An 18864-nucleotide genomic window follows, 5' to 3' on the forward strand; every position below is an offset into this window, starting at 1 on the left:
GAAAGATTAATTACAACTGAAGAGATGTATCTTTTAACTGTCTCATTACATAAAGAATTCATAGTGAAGTTAACGTCCGCATAATTTAATGATATACAAATTTTAATTATATAGTACACTGTTAATTGTATGGCTATTTTTAGATCAGGCTACTAACTTCTTCATTTAAATGAATAGCTCATTTGCTTGAGGGACCAAAATGTAGGCTTTCTTGAAAACCTAGGGAATTTTGAGACCTCTGTGAAAATATTCTAACCTTGTAGGATATCTTTATGGTATTTGTCTTTCCGTAAATTGAGACTGACCTATACCTTGCCTTCATTGCTTATTAGGTTGTCTGACACACATAATTTTGACCTTTTTTTTTTTGGTGATTAATATAGTATAAGAAAGACTTCTGTGTTGGATAATGGGCAGAAATTGAATAGCTGTGTTTTCCTTGAAAGTTGTTGAGATTTTTCTCAAGAGAATTAAACGAAAGGTATTTCTGAATAGAAGCCCTGTCCCTGGCTGTAATTAGTCACATGGGCTTGGTTCCCAGGGAATGTTTCTTTCAACCTACCGAAAATGCATGAATTTTCATATTGTCTGACTTAACTTGTAATTCCATCTCTGCTTCCCCATTGACCCTTCTCCTAAAATTTAAGAAATCTAAGGTTTAGTTTGTTCTTTTCCCACTAGATTAGGAAGCCTGCCCAAAAGACTGCAAGTTCATGCCTTCGTACTGTCTCCCTTTCCATGAATCCTTCCAATCCTGGGCAACACTTCTAATGATTTAGAATTAACTGCTTTCTAATTATGCATTGCGGCAGACACCATGGTGTGATATGGGTCTTTGCCAGCGCTGGAGATGTAAATGAACAGACTACCAGAGGAAACTACTGGAAAGGCTTCTTGAAGTCATCAACTTGTAAAGCAGAGACTTACCCCTCTCTCACTGACCACTACCAACTCGATCATACCAGCTGCAGTATCTCTTTTAAGAGCATCCATTTTTTTCTCTTTTATATAACACAACACCCTTGTGATCTTGCTGGATTTTCTAGCTGCCCCAGAAGATTTCGGTAGGTCTTTGCTGCCATTAACTTTCTCCCCTGACCTTGAGCTGCAGTCTTCTCTTTACCTGTGACTCAGATCTCAATGTTGTCTGACATGCTGGGCCCAGTAAGCTTAGAAAAGAGAGCTCATCTTCATTACATGGCCCTGATTTTCTCTACCTGGAGCACTAAGTGTCTTGAAACTTTAAGTGCTAGTATTTGAATTGGAGGGACATCTAGCAGGTAGGAAACAATCAGTTCTTATAAATATGATGCCTTGATCAGAAACATTTCAGACCACCTTTGACTAACATGGGAATAATGGTGGAGAATAGCCGGGTAACTACAAGCCACAGCTTGTGCTTTTGTATCATGGCTCCACCACTAACTAATAGTGGGACTTTGGGCAAGTTATTTAAATCTGTAATACCTCAGTTTCTTCATATCTAAGATAAGGATAGCCTTCTTGTGAGTACATGCTGAAAATTTGATGAATTAATGCATGTGAAGGGTTTAGACTGGTGCCTGGTACACAATAAACACTCAGTAAATGGTGGCTGTTATTCCTTTTCAGAAGTGGACACTCTTTCTGGGATAGGATGAGTAACCCCACCTTCCCAAATTTTCAAATGACTTGGTATAAATATTAGACTGGTTTTTTGAAATTTTAGTTTTACCATATCCACATAACACCATATGCACTAATAATAAAGATACTGTATTTACTTGATATTTAAAATGTCACTTGCTTAATTATATTTCCAAAGGGAAATTTATAATTCTGTCATAAATGATAAATTAGATTTTCTTGCCATAAATAGATACCTGTTTAAATAACACATAACTGTTTGAACAGTTCTTTTGTTATAGTAAAGTCACTTCTCCTGTGCCAGTGTAAAGCATTCTTGTCTTTGGGAGATAAGACATTAGACGTTGTCAACATTTATCTGAAGACCTATATGTAAACAGCCTCTTAGTCTGCTTTTTCTGAAAACAGTTTTTTGAAACACCTACTCTTGTAACAAGAAAAGGTCAAATTAAATCAAGTCCATTTGACTACCTAAGAATTGCTGTAACAGTAGGGAATTGGGTTTTGAGTAGTTCATTAATAATTTGATCAGCAATTTGTTGAGTAGCTATTTGTGTAGAGCAATTTGAGGTGATAGCTGAGAAATATTTTTGCTTTCAGGCATCTTATCAAGTATCCTGACACAAGCAGTTCCTTAGTTCTCCATGTGAACCGTGCATTCTCAAAGATGGTGGTATTGCATAACCAGATATTTGGTATATTCGTGACATTAGTATCAACAGCCTCAGATATGCAGAATATATATACCTTCCTAATGGCAGAAAGCAAAGAGGATCTAAGAGCCTCTTGATGAAGGTGAAAGAGGAGGGTGACAAAGCTGGCTTAAAACTCAACACTCAAAAAACAAAGATCACGGCATCTGGTCCTCTTGCTTCTTGGCAAATGGATGGGGGAAGATGGAAACAGTGGCAGATTTTATTTTCTTGGGGTCCAAAATCATTGTGGATGGTGACTGCAGCCATGAAATTAAAAGACATTTGCTCCTTGGAAGAAAAGCTATGACAAACCTAGACAGTGCATTAAAAAGCAGAAACATAACTTTGCCAACAAAGGTCCGTGTAGTCAAAGCTGTGGTTTTTCCAGTAGTCAAGTATGGATGTGAGAGTTGGACAATAAAGAAGGCTGAGCACCCAAGAATTGATGCTTTCAAGCTGTGGTGCTGGAGAAGACTCTTGAGAGTCCCTTGGACAGCAAGGAGATTAAACCAGTCAATCCTAAAGGAAATCAACCCTGAGTATTCATTGGAAGGACTGATGCTGAAGCTCCAATACTTTGGCCACCTGATGCAAGAAGTGGACTCATTGGAGAAGGCCCTGATGCTGGGAAGGACTGAGGGCAAGAGGAGTATAGGGGCAACAGAGAATGAGATGATTGGATGGTATCACCAGGTCAATGGACATGAGTCTGAGCAAACTCCAGGAGGTAGTGAAGGACAAGGATGCCTGGCATGCCGCAGTCTGTGGGGTTACAAAGAGTCGGAAATGACTTAGTAACTGCACAACAACAAAATTCCGTTGGGAAGCAGTTAAGAAAAAAGTGTCTGAAAGTGTCCTGAGGGTGGCCATAATGAAACAAACCATAAAGAAATGAAGAAAGATGGAGGTAGACCAAACACAGGGTCATGCTGAAATCTGAAACCTTATGGCTTCAGAACCAGTATTAAACTTGTAAGTTTAATCTTGTTGTGATCACAGGATGAGCCTAATAGTGCGTATAAAGCCTTTGGATATATAAAGATAACATTGAGAAAGTATGATACCTTTTTTCTTGTGCTGTACTAAATATTATCTTTTCCTTCACATTTTTTTAAAGACGTCATGGTTTCAAGACTTAGCATCTCGATCACTCTTATGTCATAATATTTAAAGTGACAAAGTGAAGTCGCTCAGTCATGTCCAACTCTTTGCGACCCCATGAACTGTAGCCTACCAGGCTTCTCCATCCATGGGGTTTTCCAGGCAAGAATACTGAAGTGGGTTGCCATTTCCTTCTCCAGGGGATCTTCCCCACCCAGGGATCGAATCCAGGTCTCCTGCATTGCAGGCAGATGCTTTACCCTCTGAGCCACCAGGGAAGCCATTTATTTAATCAAGTGCAAAATGATCAGTAGAAAACGAGTTCACTCCACTCCACAATATGAGGAGAGGAGAACAAGTGGATTGGAAGAATTAATGAAAAACTTTACCGGAGGAGGTGAGAATTGAACTGAACTTTGAGGTTTTGGCCAAGGGAAAGATTCAAAAGAATGTCCAGATTTGGAGGATGGAGTCTGTGATACAGTTAAGTATGTTCTTGGCATTAACCATGTGCTGAATAAATTTCTGTTGAATGTTTGTTCGTTGAATAAGAGTTGATGATGTGTACTGGCTGTAGAGCTATAAGTTGCCTGAGACAAGAATCTGATCAGTGTGAATATTCATGCTTTGAAGACTTCTTCCTTTCGTCCTTCCATAATACTTTTTTGATGACTCTAGTTCAAGTTATTTCTTACATGATTATGTGCTAGTTAGAAGGCAGAATTATAATTTGTCCCTATAGGATTCCCTAATGTTGAAAGATATTTCTTGTTCAGGTTGCTGAATGAGATCAGACTGCTTTAGAGATCATTCCTGTGCTGCAGGAAAGCTTAGCAAGCTGCCTGGAATTCTCAAGAGACATACTCCCAACTGCAAGAGAAAGTAGGCTCCTATACACCATGGGCAATGTTGAGATTGTCCAGAAAAGACACTGGCAAAACCAACTCCATGGATATATAACTTGGGACCTTCATAACCTTGATATTCAAAGACCTTAAGCATTTGAGGAAGTGATCCAATTCTAGCTGGTATTTTAGGCTTTGCTGTTCTGGAGCTCTACTTCTGGAGCAGTCATGTGACGAGGTGGAACTCTTGGTGTGCTTGAGAGCCGCCATCTTCCCCATCCAGCTTTTCAACTGAAGGGCTTGTTTTGTTTGTTTGTTTGTTTGTTTGTTTGTTTTTCAGTGGAGGGAGAACCAGATTCTAACACCACCATGCTGTCTGCACATCAATTTTCTTTCCAAATGACCAATCTCATCTTTATCCCTGTAGCATCCATCCCTCACTTCATCTTGTTTTCTCTCCTGATTGCTACTATCCAGTGTATAGTCAGCCCCATGCTGGCTCACCTGTCATGCTTAAATCCATTGATGACACTGGATTAGAGGTCTCAGCTATATAGGGTCTTGTCTTTGTTTTATCCAGGTGTAACCTGAGCAGATGGCACCCTTTGCAGTGGGCAAGACTTCCAGCGACCTTAAAAGTGTAGATGACTCATCTGCTTATTTGCCTTGGCTCCTTTCCACAGTGGCTGGCTGCTTATCTGAGCTTGCACTAAGGAAAGGAGTAGTCTAAACATGGGTGTGCTGCTGCTGCTGCTGCTGCTGCTGCTAAGTCGCATCAGTCGTGTCCGACTCTGTGCGACCCCATAGACGGAAGCCCACCAGGCTTCTCTGTCCCTGGGATTCTCCAGGCAAGAACACTGGAGTGGGTTGCCATTTCCTTCTCCAATGGATGAACGTGAAAAGTGAAAGTGAAGTCGCTCAGTCGTGTCCGACTCTTAGCGACCTCATGGGCTGCAGCCTATGAGGCTCCTTTGTCCACGGGATTTCCCAGGCAAGAGTACTAGAGTGGGGTGCCATTGCCTTCTCCGAGTGTGAGTGTTAGTGATTTGGGTAAAGTCTCTGCTTGCTTGATTGCTGGTGCTTGAAATGCCCTAAGCTGGGCATGGGGGTGGGTTGGGGGTGGAAGTGTGGAATCTGTTTCTTCTGTGATTATAGGGATTTCCATCAGGTTCTTTCCAGAGAACATGTTTGATTCTGGGTGGAACACCTTGAATCCCACAAAGGGGTGGGTCAGGGCAGACGTGTAAGAAGAGGGAATCTGGCCTTGCCCCAGGTTGCATGTAGAATAGACTCACTTCTGCTGTCTCTCCAAAGCTGTGGCAACATGTGCCTGGTAAAAGCAGGCTCCTGACTTAACATACACCTCATGAAGTCTTTCTGTTTTTAACCCTCTGGACTATAGAAAGTAACAAATAATGATGATGTGATGTTGGGAGGCAGAAAGCAGACCATGGTGTGATCTAATACCAACTATGGCAACAGCCTAACAACTGTAATAGCTCAAGACTCAAATAGCACATTAGTGTTTTTTTGTGTGGTATTTCATCGTCACAATAACCCTGCAAAGTAAGCACCAGTGTTACACTCTTGTACCAACGAGAGAACTGAAGGTCACAGACATTAATTAACTTGTCAGGATGACACAGCTAGCAGGTAGAAGAGCCAAACCAAATCTGATCCTAGACTCAGTGCATAACCACCATTCCATGTGGTCTCTCCATTTGCAGATATTATACTGCATTGCTTTGCAAGTTTACCTTTCCTTCAGAAGGCATGTTTTCCCTTTTGTGAGGAAGATGTAAATAAAAATTATGATCTTCTCATATAACATCTGAGGCTAGATTCTAAGAAGCCATAAACTTCTGCCTGGTTCCTTGGGATGCTTACACTTGGAACCTACCCATCAATTCTAGGGGAAGTTCAGGCAGACCTTAGATAGACCCAAGTGGGGAAAAACCAAAGCCCCTCTCCCACAGTCATGGCTGATATCACAGCAAGCACAGATCTGCCAGAGCTGTGAGTCGTCATGAAAGTGAATTGTCCAGCACCCAAATGATCTACTCCACTTAACGCCACATAAGGAGAAGCTGTCTTCATCAAGTCTAGCCCAAATTACCAAATAATGAGCATGTAAGGAAATTGGTGTTTAACTCCTCCCCACATACACACACACACAGACACACACACACACACACACACTGCCACACACCGCCACATGCACCAAAAAAATGCAAGTCTAAGAAGCCAAACTGATTCTCAACCCCCAGAAACAAGTTGTCTTGTTTCCCAAGCTTGTTGATTACTGTAGTGCCTTGGTCTGTGACACGGTAGCAGGCTTTGGAGGGGTCAGGGTAACAATTTATTATCTAGCCCCCAATGACCATTCTCCCAGTCCCCTGCCTGGCTCAGACACCATGCAAAAGAGAGGACTTCACGAGTGATTTTGGTGGTTCCACTCTCCAGCCTCTTCAACATATTTGCCACCTGCCCTTCTTGCAGTTGTTTGGGGCTGAAACTTTATGGGAGGACTATATTTACATATATATACTTATATAATTTTAACTCCAGAAAAATAGCAAACAAACAAGCTTTCTTTTAAACTTCTTATTGGAGGGTTTCCAAAAACTCTGGGAGCATAACAAAATAATTTTTGGTTGTTGGGCTGTGTTGCCATGACAAAGACATAGAAATGATAGACCAAATAAACAACAACAAAGAAATCAAAAAGTGCAGAGAGAATGTGTATTTGGAGTGGTGAACAGAGACTCATACCGTGTAAGTCCATAAGAATTGTTAGCTTTAGATATAGTCATAAAAGGCCAGGGCTGGGATTTTTAAACCCCACACCCCCCCATAGGGAAATGTGCAGCCAGGAGCTGGAATTGAGCTTCAACATATAACCCAAACCATTTAAAAAAAAAAAAAAAAAAAGACTGGGAAACTCCACTTGCCTGGAGAAAATGTCAGGGAGACTTGCTTACTGCCTATGGACTTGGGTTGTAGAGTATTAGGAGGGGAGAGTGAAATTAGAAATAGGTCAGCCATTTGTGGGTATAGGTTCAGATTTGCACTCTTATTGACTGTAGGAAGTCTGAGCTAAGAAATTAACAATAAAACCAGTCTCTGCCAAAGTAAACATGAAACTACTTTGTCATGGTTATTTCCACCGCACAGGTCGAACAATTCTTTCTGAAAATAAGCTCATAGTAAAAATTTACAAAGCAAGTGAGGAAACCACTGTCATAGGGAAGATAGGTAAATAGGTAGGCAGGTCAATAGGTAGAGAAATGGTATACTATGGACTAGAGATGAGAAAATGAAGACACTATAAATTTAATCTATATGATGACATTTGAAAACTACAAAATTAATATATGAGCTGATTGAATAAGTAAAAAGAAAGACCATAATTGGATAAACAAAAGAAAATAGTATGAAAACACATTTAAAAAACAAAAATAATTTAGAAATGAAATCATTGTCACTGAAGTTAAAAGCTCCTTTGGTGAGTAAACTGTTCAATTACATACAAGAAATCAAAATTGGAAGATTAGATTAGAACAGAAGTTAGTGGATTCTAGGATGAATCTGAAGAAATAAAGTTTAGTATAACACAAGAGATGAAGAGATGGAAAATATAAACACTTTATAGGGGTAGGAGACAGGAGATAAGACCTTCTAAAAGATGTCTAATCTAAGCTTTACAAAAAAATTGGAGACCAAAGCTAAGATGACTCATTTTTTTCAAGCTAGTTAAATGTGTTCATCCTTAGGCTCATGAAAAATAGCTAATTCCAAGCAGGCTAACTAAAAAGGGCCATATCCAGGTGTACAGTGATGAAACTATTGAATAACAAAGGAAATTCTAATAGCAACCAGAAATAAAAGACAAATTACCTATATAGGGATTACTATTAGACTGAAAGTAGAATTCTTTTTTAAATTTTATTTATGTTTTTATTAGTGGAAAGTTGCTTTACAATTTTGTGTTGATTTCTGCTGTTCAACATCATGGATCCGTTATAATTATATTATATCCCTTCCCTCCTCAGCCTTCCTCCCCTCCCCCTATCCTACCCCTCTAGTCATCGCAGAGCACTAGGTTGGGCTGTTTGTTATTTAGGAACTTCCCACTATCTTTTTCACACATGACAGTATATATACACAGACACACATATATATATACATACACGCACATATATATCTGTGCTGCCTTCTTAATTCTTCCCAGCCTCATCTTCCCCCACTGTGTCTACAAGACCATTCTCTACCATGTCCATCAGTACTGTTTTTCTAGATTCCATGAAGTGAAAGTGGAAGTCACTCAGTCGTGTCCGACTCTCTGCAACCCCACAGACTGTACAGTCCATGGGATTCTCCAGGCCAGAATACTGGAGTGGGTAGCCTATTCCTTCTCCAGGGGGTCTTCCCGACCCAGGAATCGAACCAGTGTCTCCTGCATTGCAGGCAGATTCTTTACCAACTGAGCTATCAGGGTCTAGATTCCATATATATGCTTTAATATATAATACTTGATTTTTCTCTTTCTGACTTCATTCACTCTGAATAAGAGATTCTAGATTCATCCACTTCACTACAACTGACTCAACTTTGTTCCTTTTATGGCTGAGTAATATTCTGTTTTATAAATGTAGTATAATTTCAGCTATTCATCTGACAATAGAGTTCTTGTCAGTAATAGATGTCAAGAGACAATGGAATTGTGTCTTCAAAGAGCTGATTCTTAGCATGTGATTCTATACCTAGCTATATTATCATTCAAGACTGAGAACTCAGTGAAGATAGTTTCAGATCAGGCAGAACCAAAGATCTTGCTACTCAGTGATCCTAGCTGAAAGCACTAATAAAAGAGGTGCTTTAGTAATAATACCCAATTTTGAATATTGAATTTAAAATTGGAAAGTGGCATTCAGGAAGCAGCACTGAAAGAGGAAATCGACAAACATGTTGATAAATTTAAATAAACATTGAATGTTTAAAAATATTTTTAAAAGTAGAAAGAGACTATGTAGAAGATTCTCCAGAGGAATAGAACCAAGAGTGTGTGTGTGTGTGTGTGTGTGTGTGTGTGTGTGTGTGTGTAGAAAGACAGAGCATAAGAGGGAGACGTCAGGGGAGAGAGAGAGAGATGATAAGAAATTCGTTCACATGACAATAGAGGCTAATAAATCCCAAGATCTATAGTTAGTCAGCAAGCTAAAGATACAGGACAGCCAGTGGCCTAGTTCTGGTCCAAAGATCTGCAGACTTGAGACTCAGGAGGAGCCAATGTTTTAGGTCTAGTTCAAAGAAAGGAGAATGCCGATGTCCCAAATCAAAGGCAGTAAGACAGAAAGAATTCTCTTCTACTCATCCCTTTTCTTCTAGTCAGTCCTTCAGCTGAGTGCATGAGGCCCACCCTCACATCAGGGAAGGCAGTCTGCTTTATTCAGTCTACCAAATAAATTGTGAATCTCATCCAGAAATAACCCTTACAAACATACAGAGTAATGTTTAACAAAATATGTCACCTTGTGGTCCAATAACGTTGACACATAAATCTAACCATCACAGAAATTAATTAGGAAATTGTGTTTACAAACAAGACGGTCAGACAAAAATAATAGGCATGGTATCATGGAAGCTGATGAAGAAAGGGGACTTTCTGGTTGGAATGAGTGCATTCTAAGTTCCTTACACTAAGAATTACCAAGGAGGTATGATTAGATTAGAAGAAATTTTGTGAGACCTACTAAAGAAGTAGATACAAACTATGTTATTGGACTTCCCGGGTGGTCCAGTAGTTAAGAATCTGCAATCCCTGGTCCAGGAGGATCCCACATGCTGCAGAACAACTAATCTCATGCCCTGCAGTTACTGAAGCCTAGAGCCAGTGCTCCTCAACAAGAGAAGCCTCTGCGATGAGAAGCGTGCACACCACATGAGGAGCAGCCACTGCTCACTGCAGGTATGGAAATGAAGACTCAGGACAGCCAAAAACAAACAAACAAAAATTTTAAAAACCATATTATTGATATTTTTCAGTGAATAAAGACAGAGAGAGGGCATAAAGAAAATGTAATCAATTTAAAGGTAGTAAACAGGAAAGGGGAAGAAAATGATTACCAGAGCATGGAGAGTAAGAGGGTAGGGTAAAAGTCCAGATGTCTCAGTTACAGGTGGATTAAACTCACTCCTGAAAAAGGAGAGATTTCCAAATTTGATTTTAGGGAATCTGACTAAATGCTATTAATAAGAGTCAGACCTAAGATGTAATGATACAGTGAAGTTTAGATAAATGGAATACCAGATGTATTAGATAGATGCTATTCAAAAGAAAAGTGGGGCAGCAGTATCACCATTAGGTAATTTTATGTTTCACACACACACACACGAGATTAAGAAGGTCATGACGATGCCAAAAGAAAAAATTTCATTCTTAGAACGAGTTTGTACACCCAACAATATAGCCTTTTAATATAGAAAGCAAACATTGACAGAATTCTATGGAGAAGCTGACAAAGTGACAGCAGAAGTAGAATAGTACATATGTAGTTTGGAAAATATTAGTAATAACATAGAAGATTTGAAGAGTACCGTTAAAAATCTTGATATACTAGACAGACCTGAACCCTGTACCTCTAAAATAGGAACTAGAGTGATTTTTGAAACATGCATAAAAATTGGGTCACATACAAAGCAAGTCAAGCACATACTTCCAAATTAAAATAATTTGGAGGTTGCCACAATCTAATCAAATTGGAATATTAAAAATGAAATGTTTTCAAACAATGTATGAATCAGAGATTTAAGTCATAATAGGAACTACAAAATATTTGTAAGTGACAGCAGACCTTGTGGCATGTAGCTAAAGAGAATTTAGAGGAAAAATTGTAGCCTTGAAAAGTGTGTTAAACTCTCTGACATAAATCACAGCAGGATCCTCTATGACCCACCCCCCAGAATATTGGAAATAAAAGCAAAAATAAACAAATGGGACCTAGTTAAACTTAAAAGCTTCTGCACAACAAAGGAAACTATAAGCAAGGTGAAAAGACAGCCTTCAGAATGGGAGAAAATAATAGCAAATGAAGCAACTGAAAAACAACTAATCTCAAAAATATACAAGCAGCTCCTGAAGCTCAATTCCAGAAAAATAAACGACCCAATCAAAAAATGGACCAAAGAACTAAATAGACATTTCTCCAAAGAAGACATACGGATGGCTAACAAACACATGAAAAGATGCTCAAATCACTCATTATCAGAGAAATGCAAATCAAAACCACAATGAGGTACCATTTCATTCCAGTCAGAACGGCTGAGATCCAAAAGTCTACAAGCAATAAATGCTGGAGAGCGTGTGGAGAACAGAATGTAAACTAGTGCAGCCACTATGGAGAACAGTGTGGAGATTCCTTAAAAAACTGGAAATAGAACTGTCTTATGACCCAGCAATCCCACTGCTGAGGAAACCAGAATTAAAGAGACACGTGTACACCGATGTTCATCGCAGCACTGTTTATAATAGCCAGGACATGGAAGCAACCTAGATGTCCATCAGCAGATGAATGGATAAGAAAGCTGTGGTACATATACACAATGGAGTATTACTCAGCCATTAAAAAGAATACATTTGAATCAGTTCTAATGAGGTGGATGAAACTGGAGCCTATTATACAGAGTGAAATAAACCAGAAAGAAAAACACCAATACAGTATACTAATGCATATATATGGAATTTAGAAAGATGGTAATGATAACCCTGTATGTGAGACAACAAAAGAGACACAGATGTATAGAACAGACTTTTGGACTCTGGGGGAGAGGGAGAGGGTGGGATGATTTGGGAGAATGGCATTGAAACATGTATAATATCATATATGAAACAAATCGCCAGTCCAGGTTTGATGCATGATACTGGGTGCTTGGGGCTGGTGCACTGAGACGACCCAGAGGGATGGTACAGGGAGGAAGGATGGAGGGGGGTTCAGGATGGGGAACACGTGTATACCTGTGGCAGATTCATGTTGATGTATGGCAAAACCAATACAATTTTGTAAAGTAATTAACCTCCAATTAAAATAAATAAATTTATATTTTTAAAAAATTTAAAAAAGAAAGCAACAATGCAAAAAAAATGTGTTAAAGCTTGAAATTTTATTTAATAAACATAGTAAAGTATTAATAAATATAGCAGACTCAAAGAAGAAAGCAGGAAATAATGATCACAAAAGAGTAAATTAAGTGAATTTTGAAGAAGTGGAGTAGTAGAGAGAAAAAAAACTGAAATTTGTTATCTTGAAAATACTAATAAAACAAAGCAATCTCTAGCAAATTGATAAACTTAAAAGTTTACACAAATTAGTATTGGACTATCTTAGTATTAATTGCCAGTCCAGAAGTTAATTTAGAAAGATGGATTCTCCAGGCCAGAATATTGGAGTGGGTTGCTATGCCCACTCCAGGGGATCTTTCCAACCCAAGGGTCAAAACCAGGTTTTTTAATGTCTCCCTCATGCTCAGGTGGTCTCTTTTACCATTAGCACCACCTGGGAAGCCCAGAAAGGTAGGACATGGATGTTTATTATATTAGGATCCTGCCCTCTTTGTGTTCAAAATATTCCACAATATGGAGAAGGAAATGACAACTCACTCCAGTATTCTTGCCTGGGAAATCCCGTGAACAGGAGAGCCTGATGGGCTACAGTCCATGGGGTCACAAAGAGCCAGACACAACAGAAGTGACTTAGCACATTATACACACATGCCTGTCATAGTCCAGGCATTGCCTATCGCCCCTGTACTCTGTGTAGTGTGCTTGAACAGTTACCAGTCCTCTCCTCTCCTAGTACATCTTGCTGCAAGTGATTCATGCATTCTTGCTTTGAACAGGCTTGATACTTGAAATCCCAGCAGCTGAAGCAGTGGCAGGGTTAAACTGTGAAATCAACAGAATGAATGCCTTTAGCAATGGTTGGAGAGAACAAGACACCTATCCACACGTGGTCAAAATAGATGGATGCACAATGGATGAAAGTCATGGCTGGCCTAGGGACAGTTTCTATGAAAGACACGGGCTTCCTTGAGGCCTCATATCCCTAGCCACCCCAGGATTGTCCAATTGCTTTTCCTTATCTGGTTGATGTTGTTATTCCTCCCTTTGGCATTTGCTGGGCTTCCCTAGTGGCTCAGCTGGTAAAGAATCTGCCTGTAGTGCGGGAGACCTGGGTTCAATCCCTGGGTTGGGAAGATCTCCTGGAGAAGGGAAAAGGTACCGACTCCAGTGTTCTGGCCTGGAGAATTCCATGGACTGTATAGTCCATGGGGTTGCAAAGAGTCGGACACGACTGAGCGACTCTCACTTCACTCACTGGGCATTTCCTAAGCTTCAGAGTTTGTGTGTAAATGTGTGCCTGCACTCTGGCTTGATCTGGGAGGTAGATCTACTCATGTCTGAGTGCAAATACCCAGACATGGAGTGCAGACATGTCCTGCATCTGGAGCCTTGGCCCAGAGGTCCTGTGTGTTAGCACTTTTTCTCCTGCTCTGAGAAACGGCCAGTTGCAAGACGAGAAAAGAGATTTTCTGGAGTTTTAAATGAACGTGGACTCAATATATAGCTTTTACTCTTCACCTTAAAATCACTGACTTCCCCTTGCAAGCTTCCTTTGATTTGAATAGTGTTCTATTCAATATATTCAAACTATCTTTTTAAGTTTATTGGCTATGATTCTTGCTTCTGATAAGCACACGGTTCTATAATGTATATTGTCAGGGAAACTATGATGTCATCAGTTTCTTTTTCCTGTAAGATTTCCCTTTCTTCCCTCGTAAAACAAATGACCTAATTTTTTTTCTGTCCTAGGGTATTGTCCCTCTTTTTTTTTCAAAAGGACCATTATGACTTTAGCAATGAGTTTGCATATAGTTTGATACGAGGTCAGTAATTTTCCCTAGGATAGGGAAATAGCATATTTTTAGGTATGCTGTCTGGTCATTTAGTAATCTTCTCCTCACATGGGCATGAGGGTTAGCAGTGTAACAACCTACCAATGACCAGGAACGTGTGGAGAAGGTGCTTTTGTTTCCATGAGATACTGATAGCATCATGGGTACTGCAGAGGAGTGTCTGCCGTTACTATCCATGTGTGACTGAGTAGCAGGTCAGAGCGAGTGCAGCCCCTCAGGGAAGGTGACCAGTATGTGGGCGACTTTGGTCCCGTCCTGCTGGCCTGGCCTTAGAATTACATTGGGGAAACAGAGTGAATTTACAATGGCTCAGTGAGTGAAGAATCTGCCTGCCAATTTGGGAGACATGGGTTTGGTCCTGGGTCAGGGAGATCCCCTAGAGAAGGAACTGGCAACACACTCCAGTTTTCGTTCCTGTAGAATCCTATGGGCAAAAGAGCTGGTGGGCTACAGTCTGTTGGGTCACAGAGAGTCAGACCGGACTGAGCATGTGAGAGCAATGTAGGACAGTTCACTGCTTTGTATTCCCAGTTTTTGTTCCACTAAATCACGGTCATTTCTTTCTGAAATAATTAAGTCTAACTTAAGAAAGGCAATGCCAAAGAATGTTCAAACTAGTGCACAATTGCATTCATCTCATACACTAGCAAAGTAATGCTCAAAATTCTCCAAGCCAGGCTTCAACAGTACGTAGACCATGAACTTCCAGATGTTCATGCTGGATTTAGAAAAGGCAGAGGAACCAGAGATCAAATTGCCAATATCCATTGGATCATTGAAAAAGCAAGAGAGTTCCAGAAAAACACCTACTTCTGCTGACTGTGTGGATCACAACAAACTGTGGAAGATTCTGAAAGAGGTGGGAATACCAGACCACCTGACCTGCCTCCTGAGAAATCCATATGCAGGTCAAGAAGCAACAGTTAGAACTGGACATAGAACAACAGACTGGTTCCAAATTGGGAAAGGAGTATGTCAAGGCTGCATATCGTCACCCTGCTTATTTAACTTACATGCAGAGTACCTCAGGCAAAATGCAGGCTGGATGAAGCACAAGCTGGAATCAAGATTGCCGGGAGAAATATCAACAACCTCAGGTATGCAGATGACACCACCCTTATGGCAGAAAGTGAAGAGGAACTAAAGAGCCTCTTGATGAAAGTGAAAGAGGAGAGTGAAAAAGTTGGCTTAAAACTCAACATTCAGAAAACTAAGATCACGGCATCTGGTTCCATCACTTCATGGAAAATAGATGGGGAAACAGTGGATATAGTGACAGACTTTAATTTTTTGGATTCCAAAATCACTGCAGATGGTGACTGCAGCCATGAAATTAAAAGACGCTTACTCGTTGGAAGAAAAGTTATGATCAACCTAGACAGCTTATTAAAAAGCAGACATTACTTTGCCAACAAAGGTCCGTCTAGTCAAAGCTATGGTTTTTCCAGTGGTCATGTATGGATGTGAGAGTTGGACTATAAAGAAAGCTGAGTTCTGAAGGATTGATGCTTTTGAACGGTGGTGTTGGAGAAGACTCTTGAGAGTCCCTTGGACAGCAAGCAGATCCAACCAGTCCATTCTAAAGGAGATCAGTCCTGAATATTCATTGCAAGGACTGACGCTGAAGCTGAAACTCCAATACTTTGGCCACCTGATGAGAAGAACTGACTCAGTAGAGAAGAACCTGATGCTGGGAAAGAGTGAAGGCAGGATGAGAAGGGGATGACAGACGATGAGACGGTTGGATGGCATCACTGACTCGATGGACATGAGTCTGGGTAAGTTCCAGGAGTTGGTGATGCACAGGCAAGCCTGGCATGCTGCGGTCCATGAGGTCGCAGAGTCGGACACAACTGAGTGACTGAACTGAACTTGAGCTTACTCAAAGTCGATGCATAAGGCTGATTTTTTTCTTGATATTACTTATTATTGCTTTAACAAAATAACTAAAATCATAGTGTTGTCACTGTTTTCTCTCGGGACTCATATAAGAACCCTTAAGGGTAATCAGGTCAGATAGCATTATCACATTCTACAGATGAAGACCCTGAATTTGAGAGGCTCAATAACTTGCCAGGTTGCAGAGCTGGATAGTATTCCTCCAGTGATGACGATCTTTGTGAGACTCCATACATGCCTCCCCGCTTGCTGTGCAAACATATTTACAAATAGCAACTAACTACAAAGCATTGTTATACACATGCAGTTAGGTAACTAAGAATAGGAAATAATTAAAATAATTGTGCTTCATTTTTTTCCTTATGCACCATGCTTAAGTGAGAAAGATGTAATTTCCCTATTTCTTTCCACAGAATTTCCTAACATTTATCATGTCTGTCAGTGTTCTTATGGTACTGAACTTAATAAGGAACATAATCATTCAAAAAAAAAAAGGACAAAAAACCATCTCAGAACCTGAATGATGATGCAGCTCTGTGGCATGTTTTTCTTCTCTTAACTAGATAATTATCCAGTATGTTTTTTAGTTTGTGCTTGTATGGATCAGACCCTATAAGCTATTTTGCTAAATGTGTGGGAATGATTCCACTGGAGGACTTGAAAGAATTGATTCTTAGGCAATACCTGACTTAGCTTCAGTCTAGAGACTTGCCGTCCCCCCATGCTGAGAAAGAGGAGTTCTGGCCACTCTGGCTTCCGCATGCCTCCAGTAAGCAATGAAGTCAGGATCTCCCGCCTCGCTTTTCAAAAGGTGTGATCTGATCTACCACACTTCGTAAGATGCTTCCTATAGCCCCTTCCATTGCAGTCCCCCGTGATAAGGTCAGTTTAATTTGCAATTGGGTATGATGAAACATACTTTGGGACCAAAATTTGTGTATAAATATACAATTGTGTGTATATATATATATTTTTTTCTCTTATTTAAGATTTGCTCAATTGTGTCAGTTTTATGTACTTTCCTTACCTGTGAAATGGACATAACATTTCATGGCAGTTGAGAATTATCTCAGAAAGGTTTAGATTCAGAGATGCTTTCTTGGCTGAGGGTAACTTTTATTGACGTCACTGAAGTCTTTGAATCTGACCTGCCTTCACTAAACTCTCCAGCTACATATGCTTGGTTATAACATACTTACCTGCAGAAGGAAAATATTTTCTTTTCTGATTGTTTTTTTCCCCCCCAAGTGGGCTTTTCCAAAGCTAATTTATCTGCAAAGAGACATATGCTTTAGGTCTGTACTTGTGAATTTACCTTGGAAAAATTAGGTCATCTTCAAATCTGTCAATGTGGCTTATAAACTTGGCAAAGTGTTTTAATTAAAAGCTTCTCTGAGATTTGAAAAAGGAAAAAAATGATTAGTATCAGTAATGTTTTCATTTTCATGGTTGGTGTATTTATAGGTATATGTCACTTTTCATGTTGTATTAAAAGTATGTTGACTGTCTGCTAACAGTTCATCTCTTTTCTTCTGCAGCCTCCAAGTCTGTTATAAATAGTATGCTACGGGACCCTTCTCAGATTCCAGATGGAGTTCTAGCAAATCAGGTCTATCAGGTATTAATCACAGCTGTCTATTTTCAGTGGCAATGCTGTTATCTGCCTAGCAGAGTAAAGGATTTTAAACCTCATTTAATTACTGTCATCATAAACTATCACTGAGGTCAGGGTGCACCATAAATGGCAAAGCAATATTTGTGAGAAGAGCATTTCACTTTTTAATAGCTTGCTTTTATAGTGAATAAAAAGCATGCAATTTTTGTTTTCTGTGATTAAATCAGAACAGTCTTTTGATAGCTTTTTTTAAAAAAAATTTTTAAGAAAAGTAATTACTGCTTTTAGGATATTGTCTGACAGTTTTTGTAGTCGCTCCATCCCAGACCCTTTCTCTTATTTGTCTGCAGTGCATCGTGAATGACTGCTGTTATGGACCACTGGTGGACTGCATCAAACAGTATCCTTTCCCATAAAATTTTAGGTGCACAATTGACGAGCTTAGACTCAGTGGAGATGTGTCTAGCTTTAACCTGACATAAAGTTCTGCTTCACAAAACACATTTCATACTCTTCTATTTTATATTCAATCAACTGGAGGGTCACTGCAGACCATTCTTTTCTACAGCTTAAAAAAAAATCAGATAGGCATTGGGAAGATGTCAGTTCAGCAGTTGCGTGTTCACATGCTTATATCAACCTGCTTGGTTTTCAATGAGTTTAAAGATAGAGTCACGAGGCAGGTAGCACACTGTCTTGGAATGTATCTAAGCATTTCAGTGGACATTTTTTCAAATATGAATAAATTTCTATTTTAAATGAACCAAATTTAGTTGAGAAAAAATTTTGAGCCTGTAGTTAAGAGATGATGTGATTAAACTGCCACGGGAGACCATCATGTTTTAAAGGGCAGTAGATTCTTACTGCTTAGATGTTGATTATATTCTGAGCTGTCACTTGAGTCCCTAATAAACATTTTTTGAGAAAACCAAGCTAATTTTTCCCTCTGGACTGAGTTTAAGGCTAGGAGAACAGATGTCCAGTCATTTTTCATTAAAGACATTGAAATTACTAAAGAGTTAATGCTTGCTTCATCAAACAGGATTTTTGTGTGTGTGTGTGTGTGTGTGTACATGCACACGTGTTTCAGTTGTTTCTGACTCTTTGTGGC

At 39.7% G+C, this 18864-nt stretch overlaps 1 protein-coding gene across 3 annotated transcripts in view; it reads left to right on the forward strand.

Annotated features, from left to right (window-relative positions):
* The window catches only part of CDIN1 (CDAN1 interacting nuclease 1), a 232779-nt gene that overhangs the window by 88089 nt on the left and 125826 nt on the right, over nt 1-18864 (forward strand). For all 3 annotated transcript variants that reach the window (XM_052646662.1, XM_052646663.1, XM_052646664.1), the window contains 2 exons: nt 17677-17756; nt 18104-18153. In XM_052646662.1, the coding sequence (XP_052502622.1) occupies nt 17677-17756; nt 18104-18153 (130 nt within the window). The remainder of the gene's footprint in view (nt 1-17676; nt 17757-18103; nt 18154-18864) is intronic.

The sequence above is a fragment of the Budorcas taxicolor genome, chromosome 10, assembly GCF_023091745.1.
Source record: "Budorcas taxicolor isolate Tak-1 chromosome 10, Takin1.1, whole genome shotgun sequence".
In the NCBI taxonomy this organism is placed as follows: Eukaryota; Metazoa; Chordata; class Mammalia; order Artiodactyla; family Bovidae; genus Budorcas; species Budorcas taxicolor.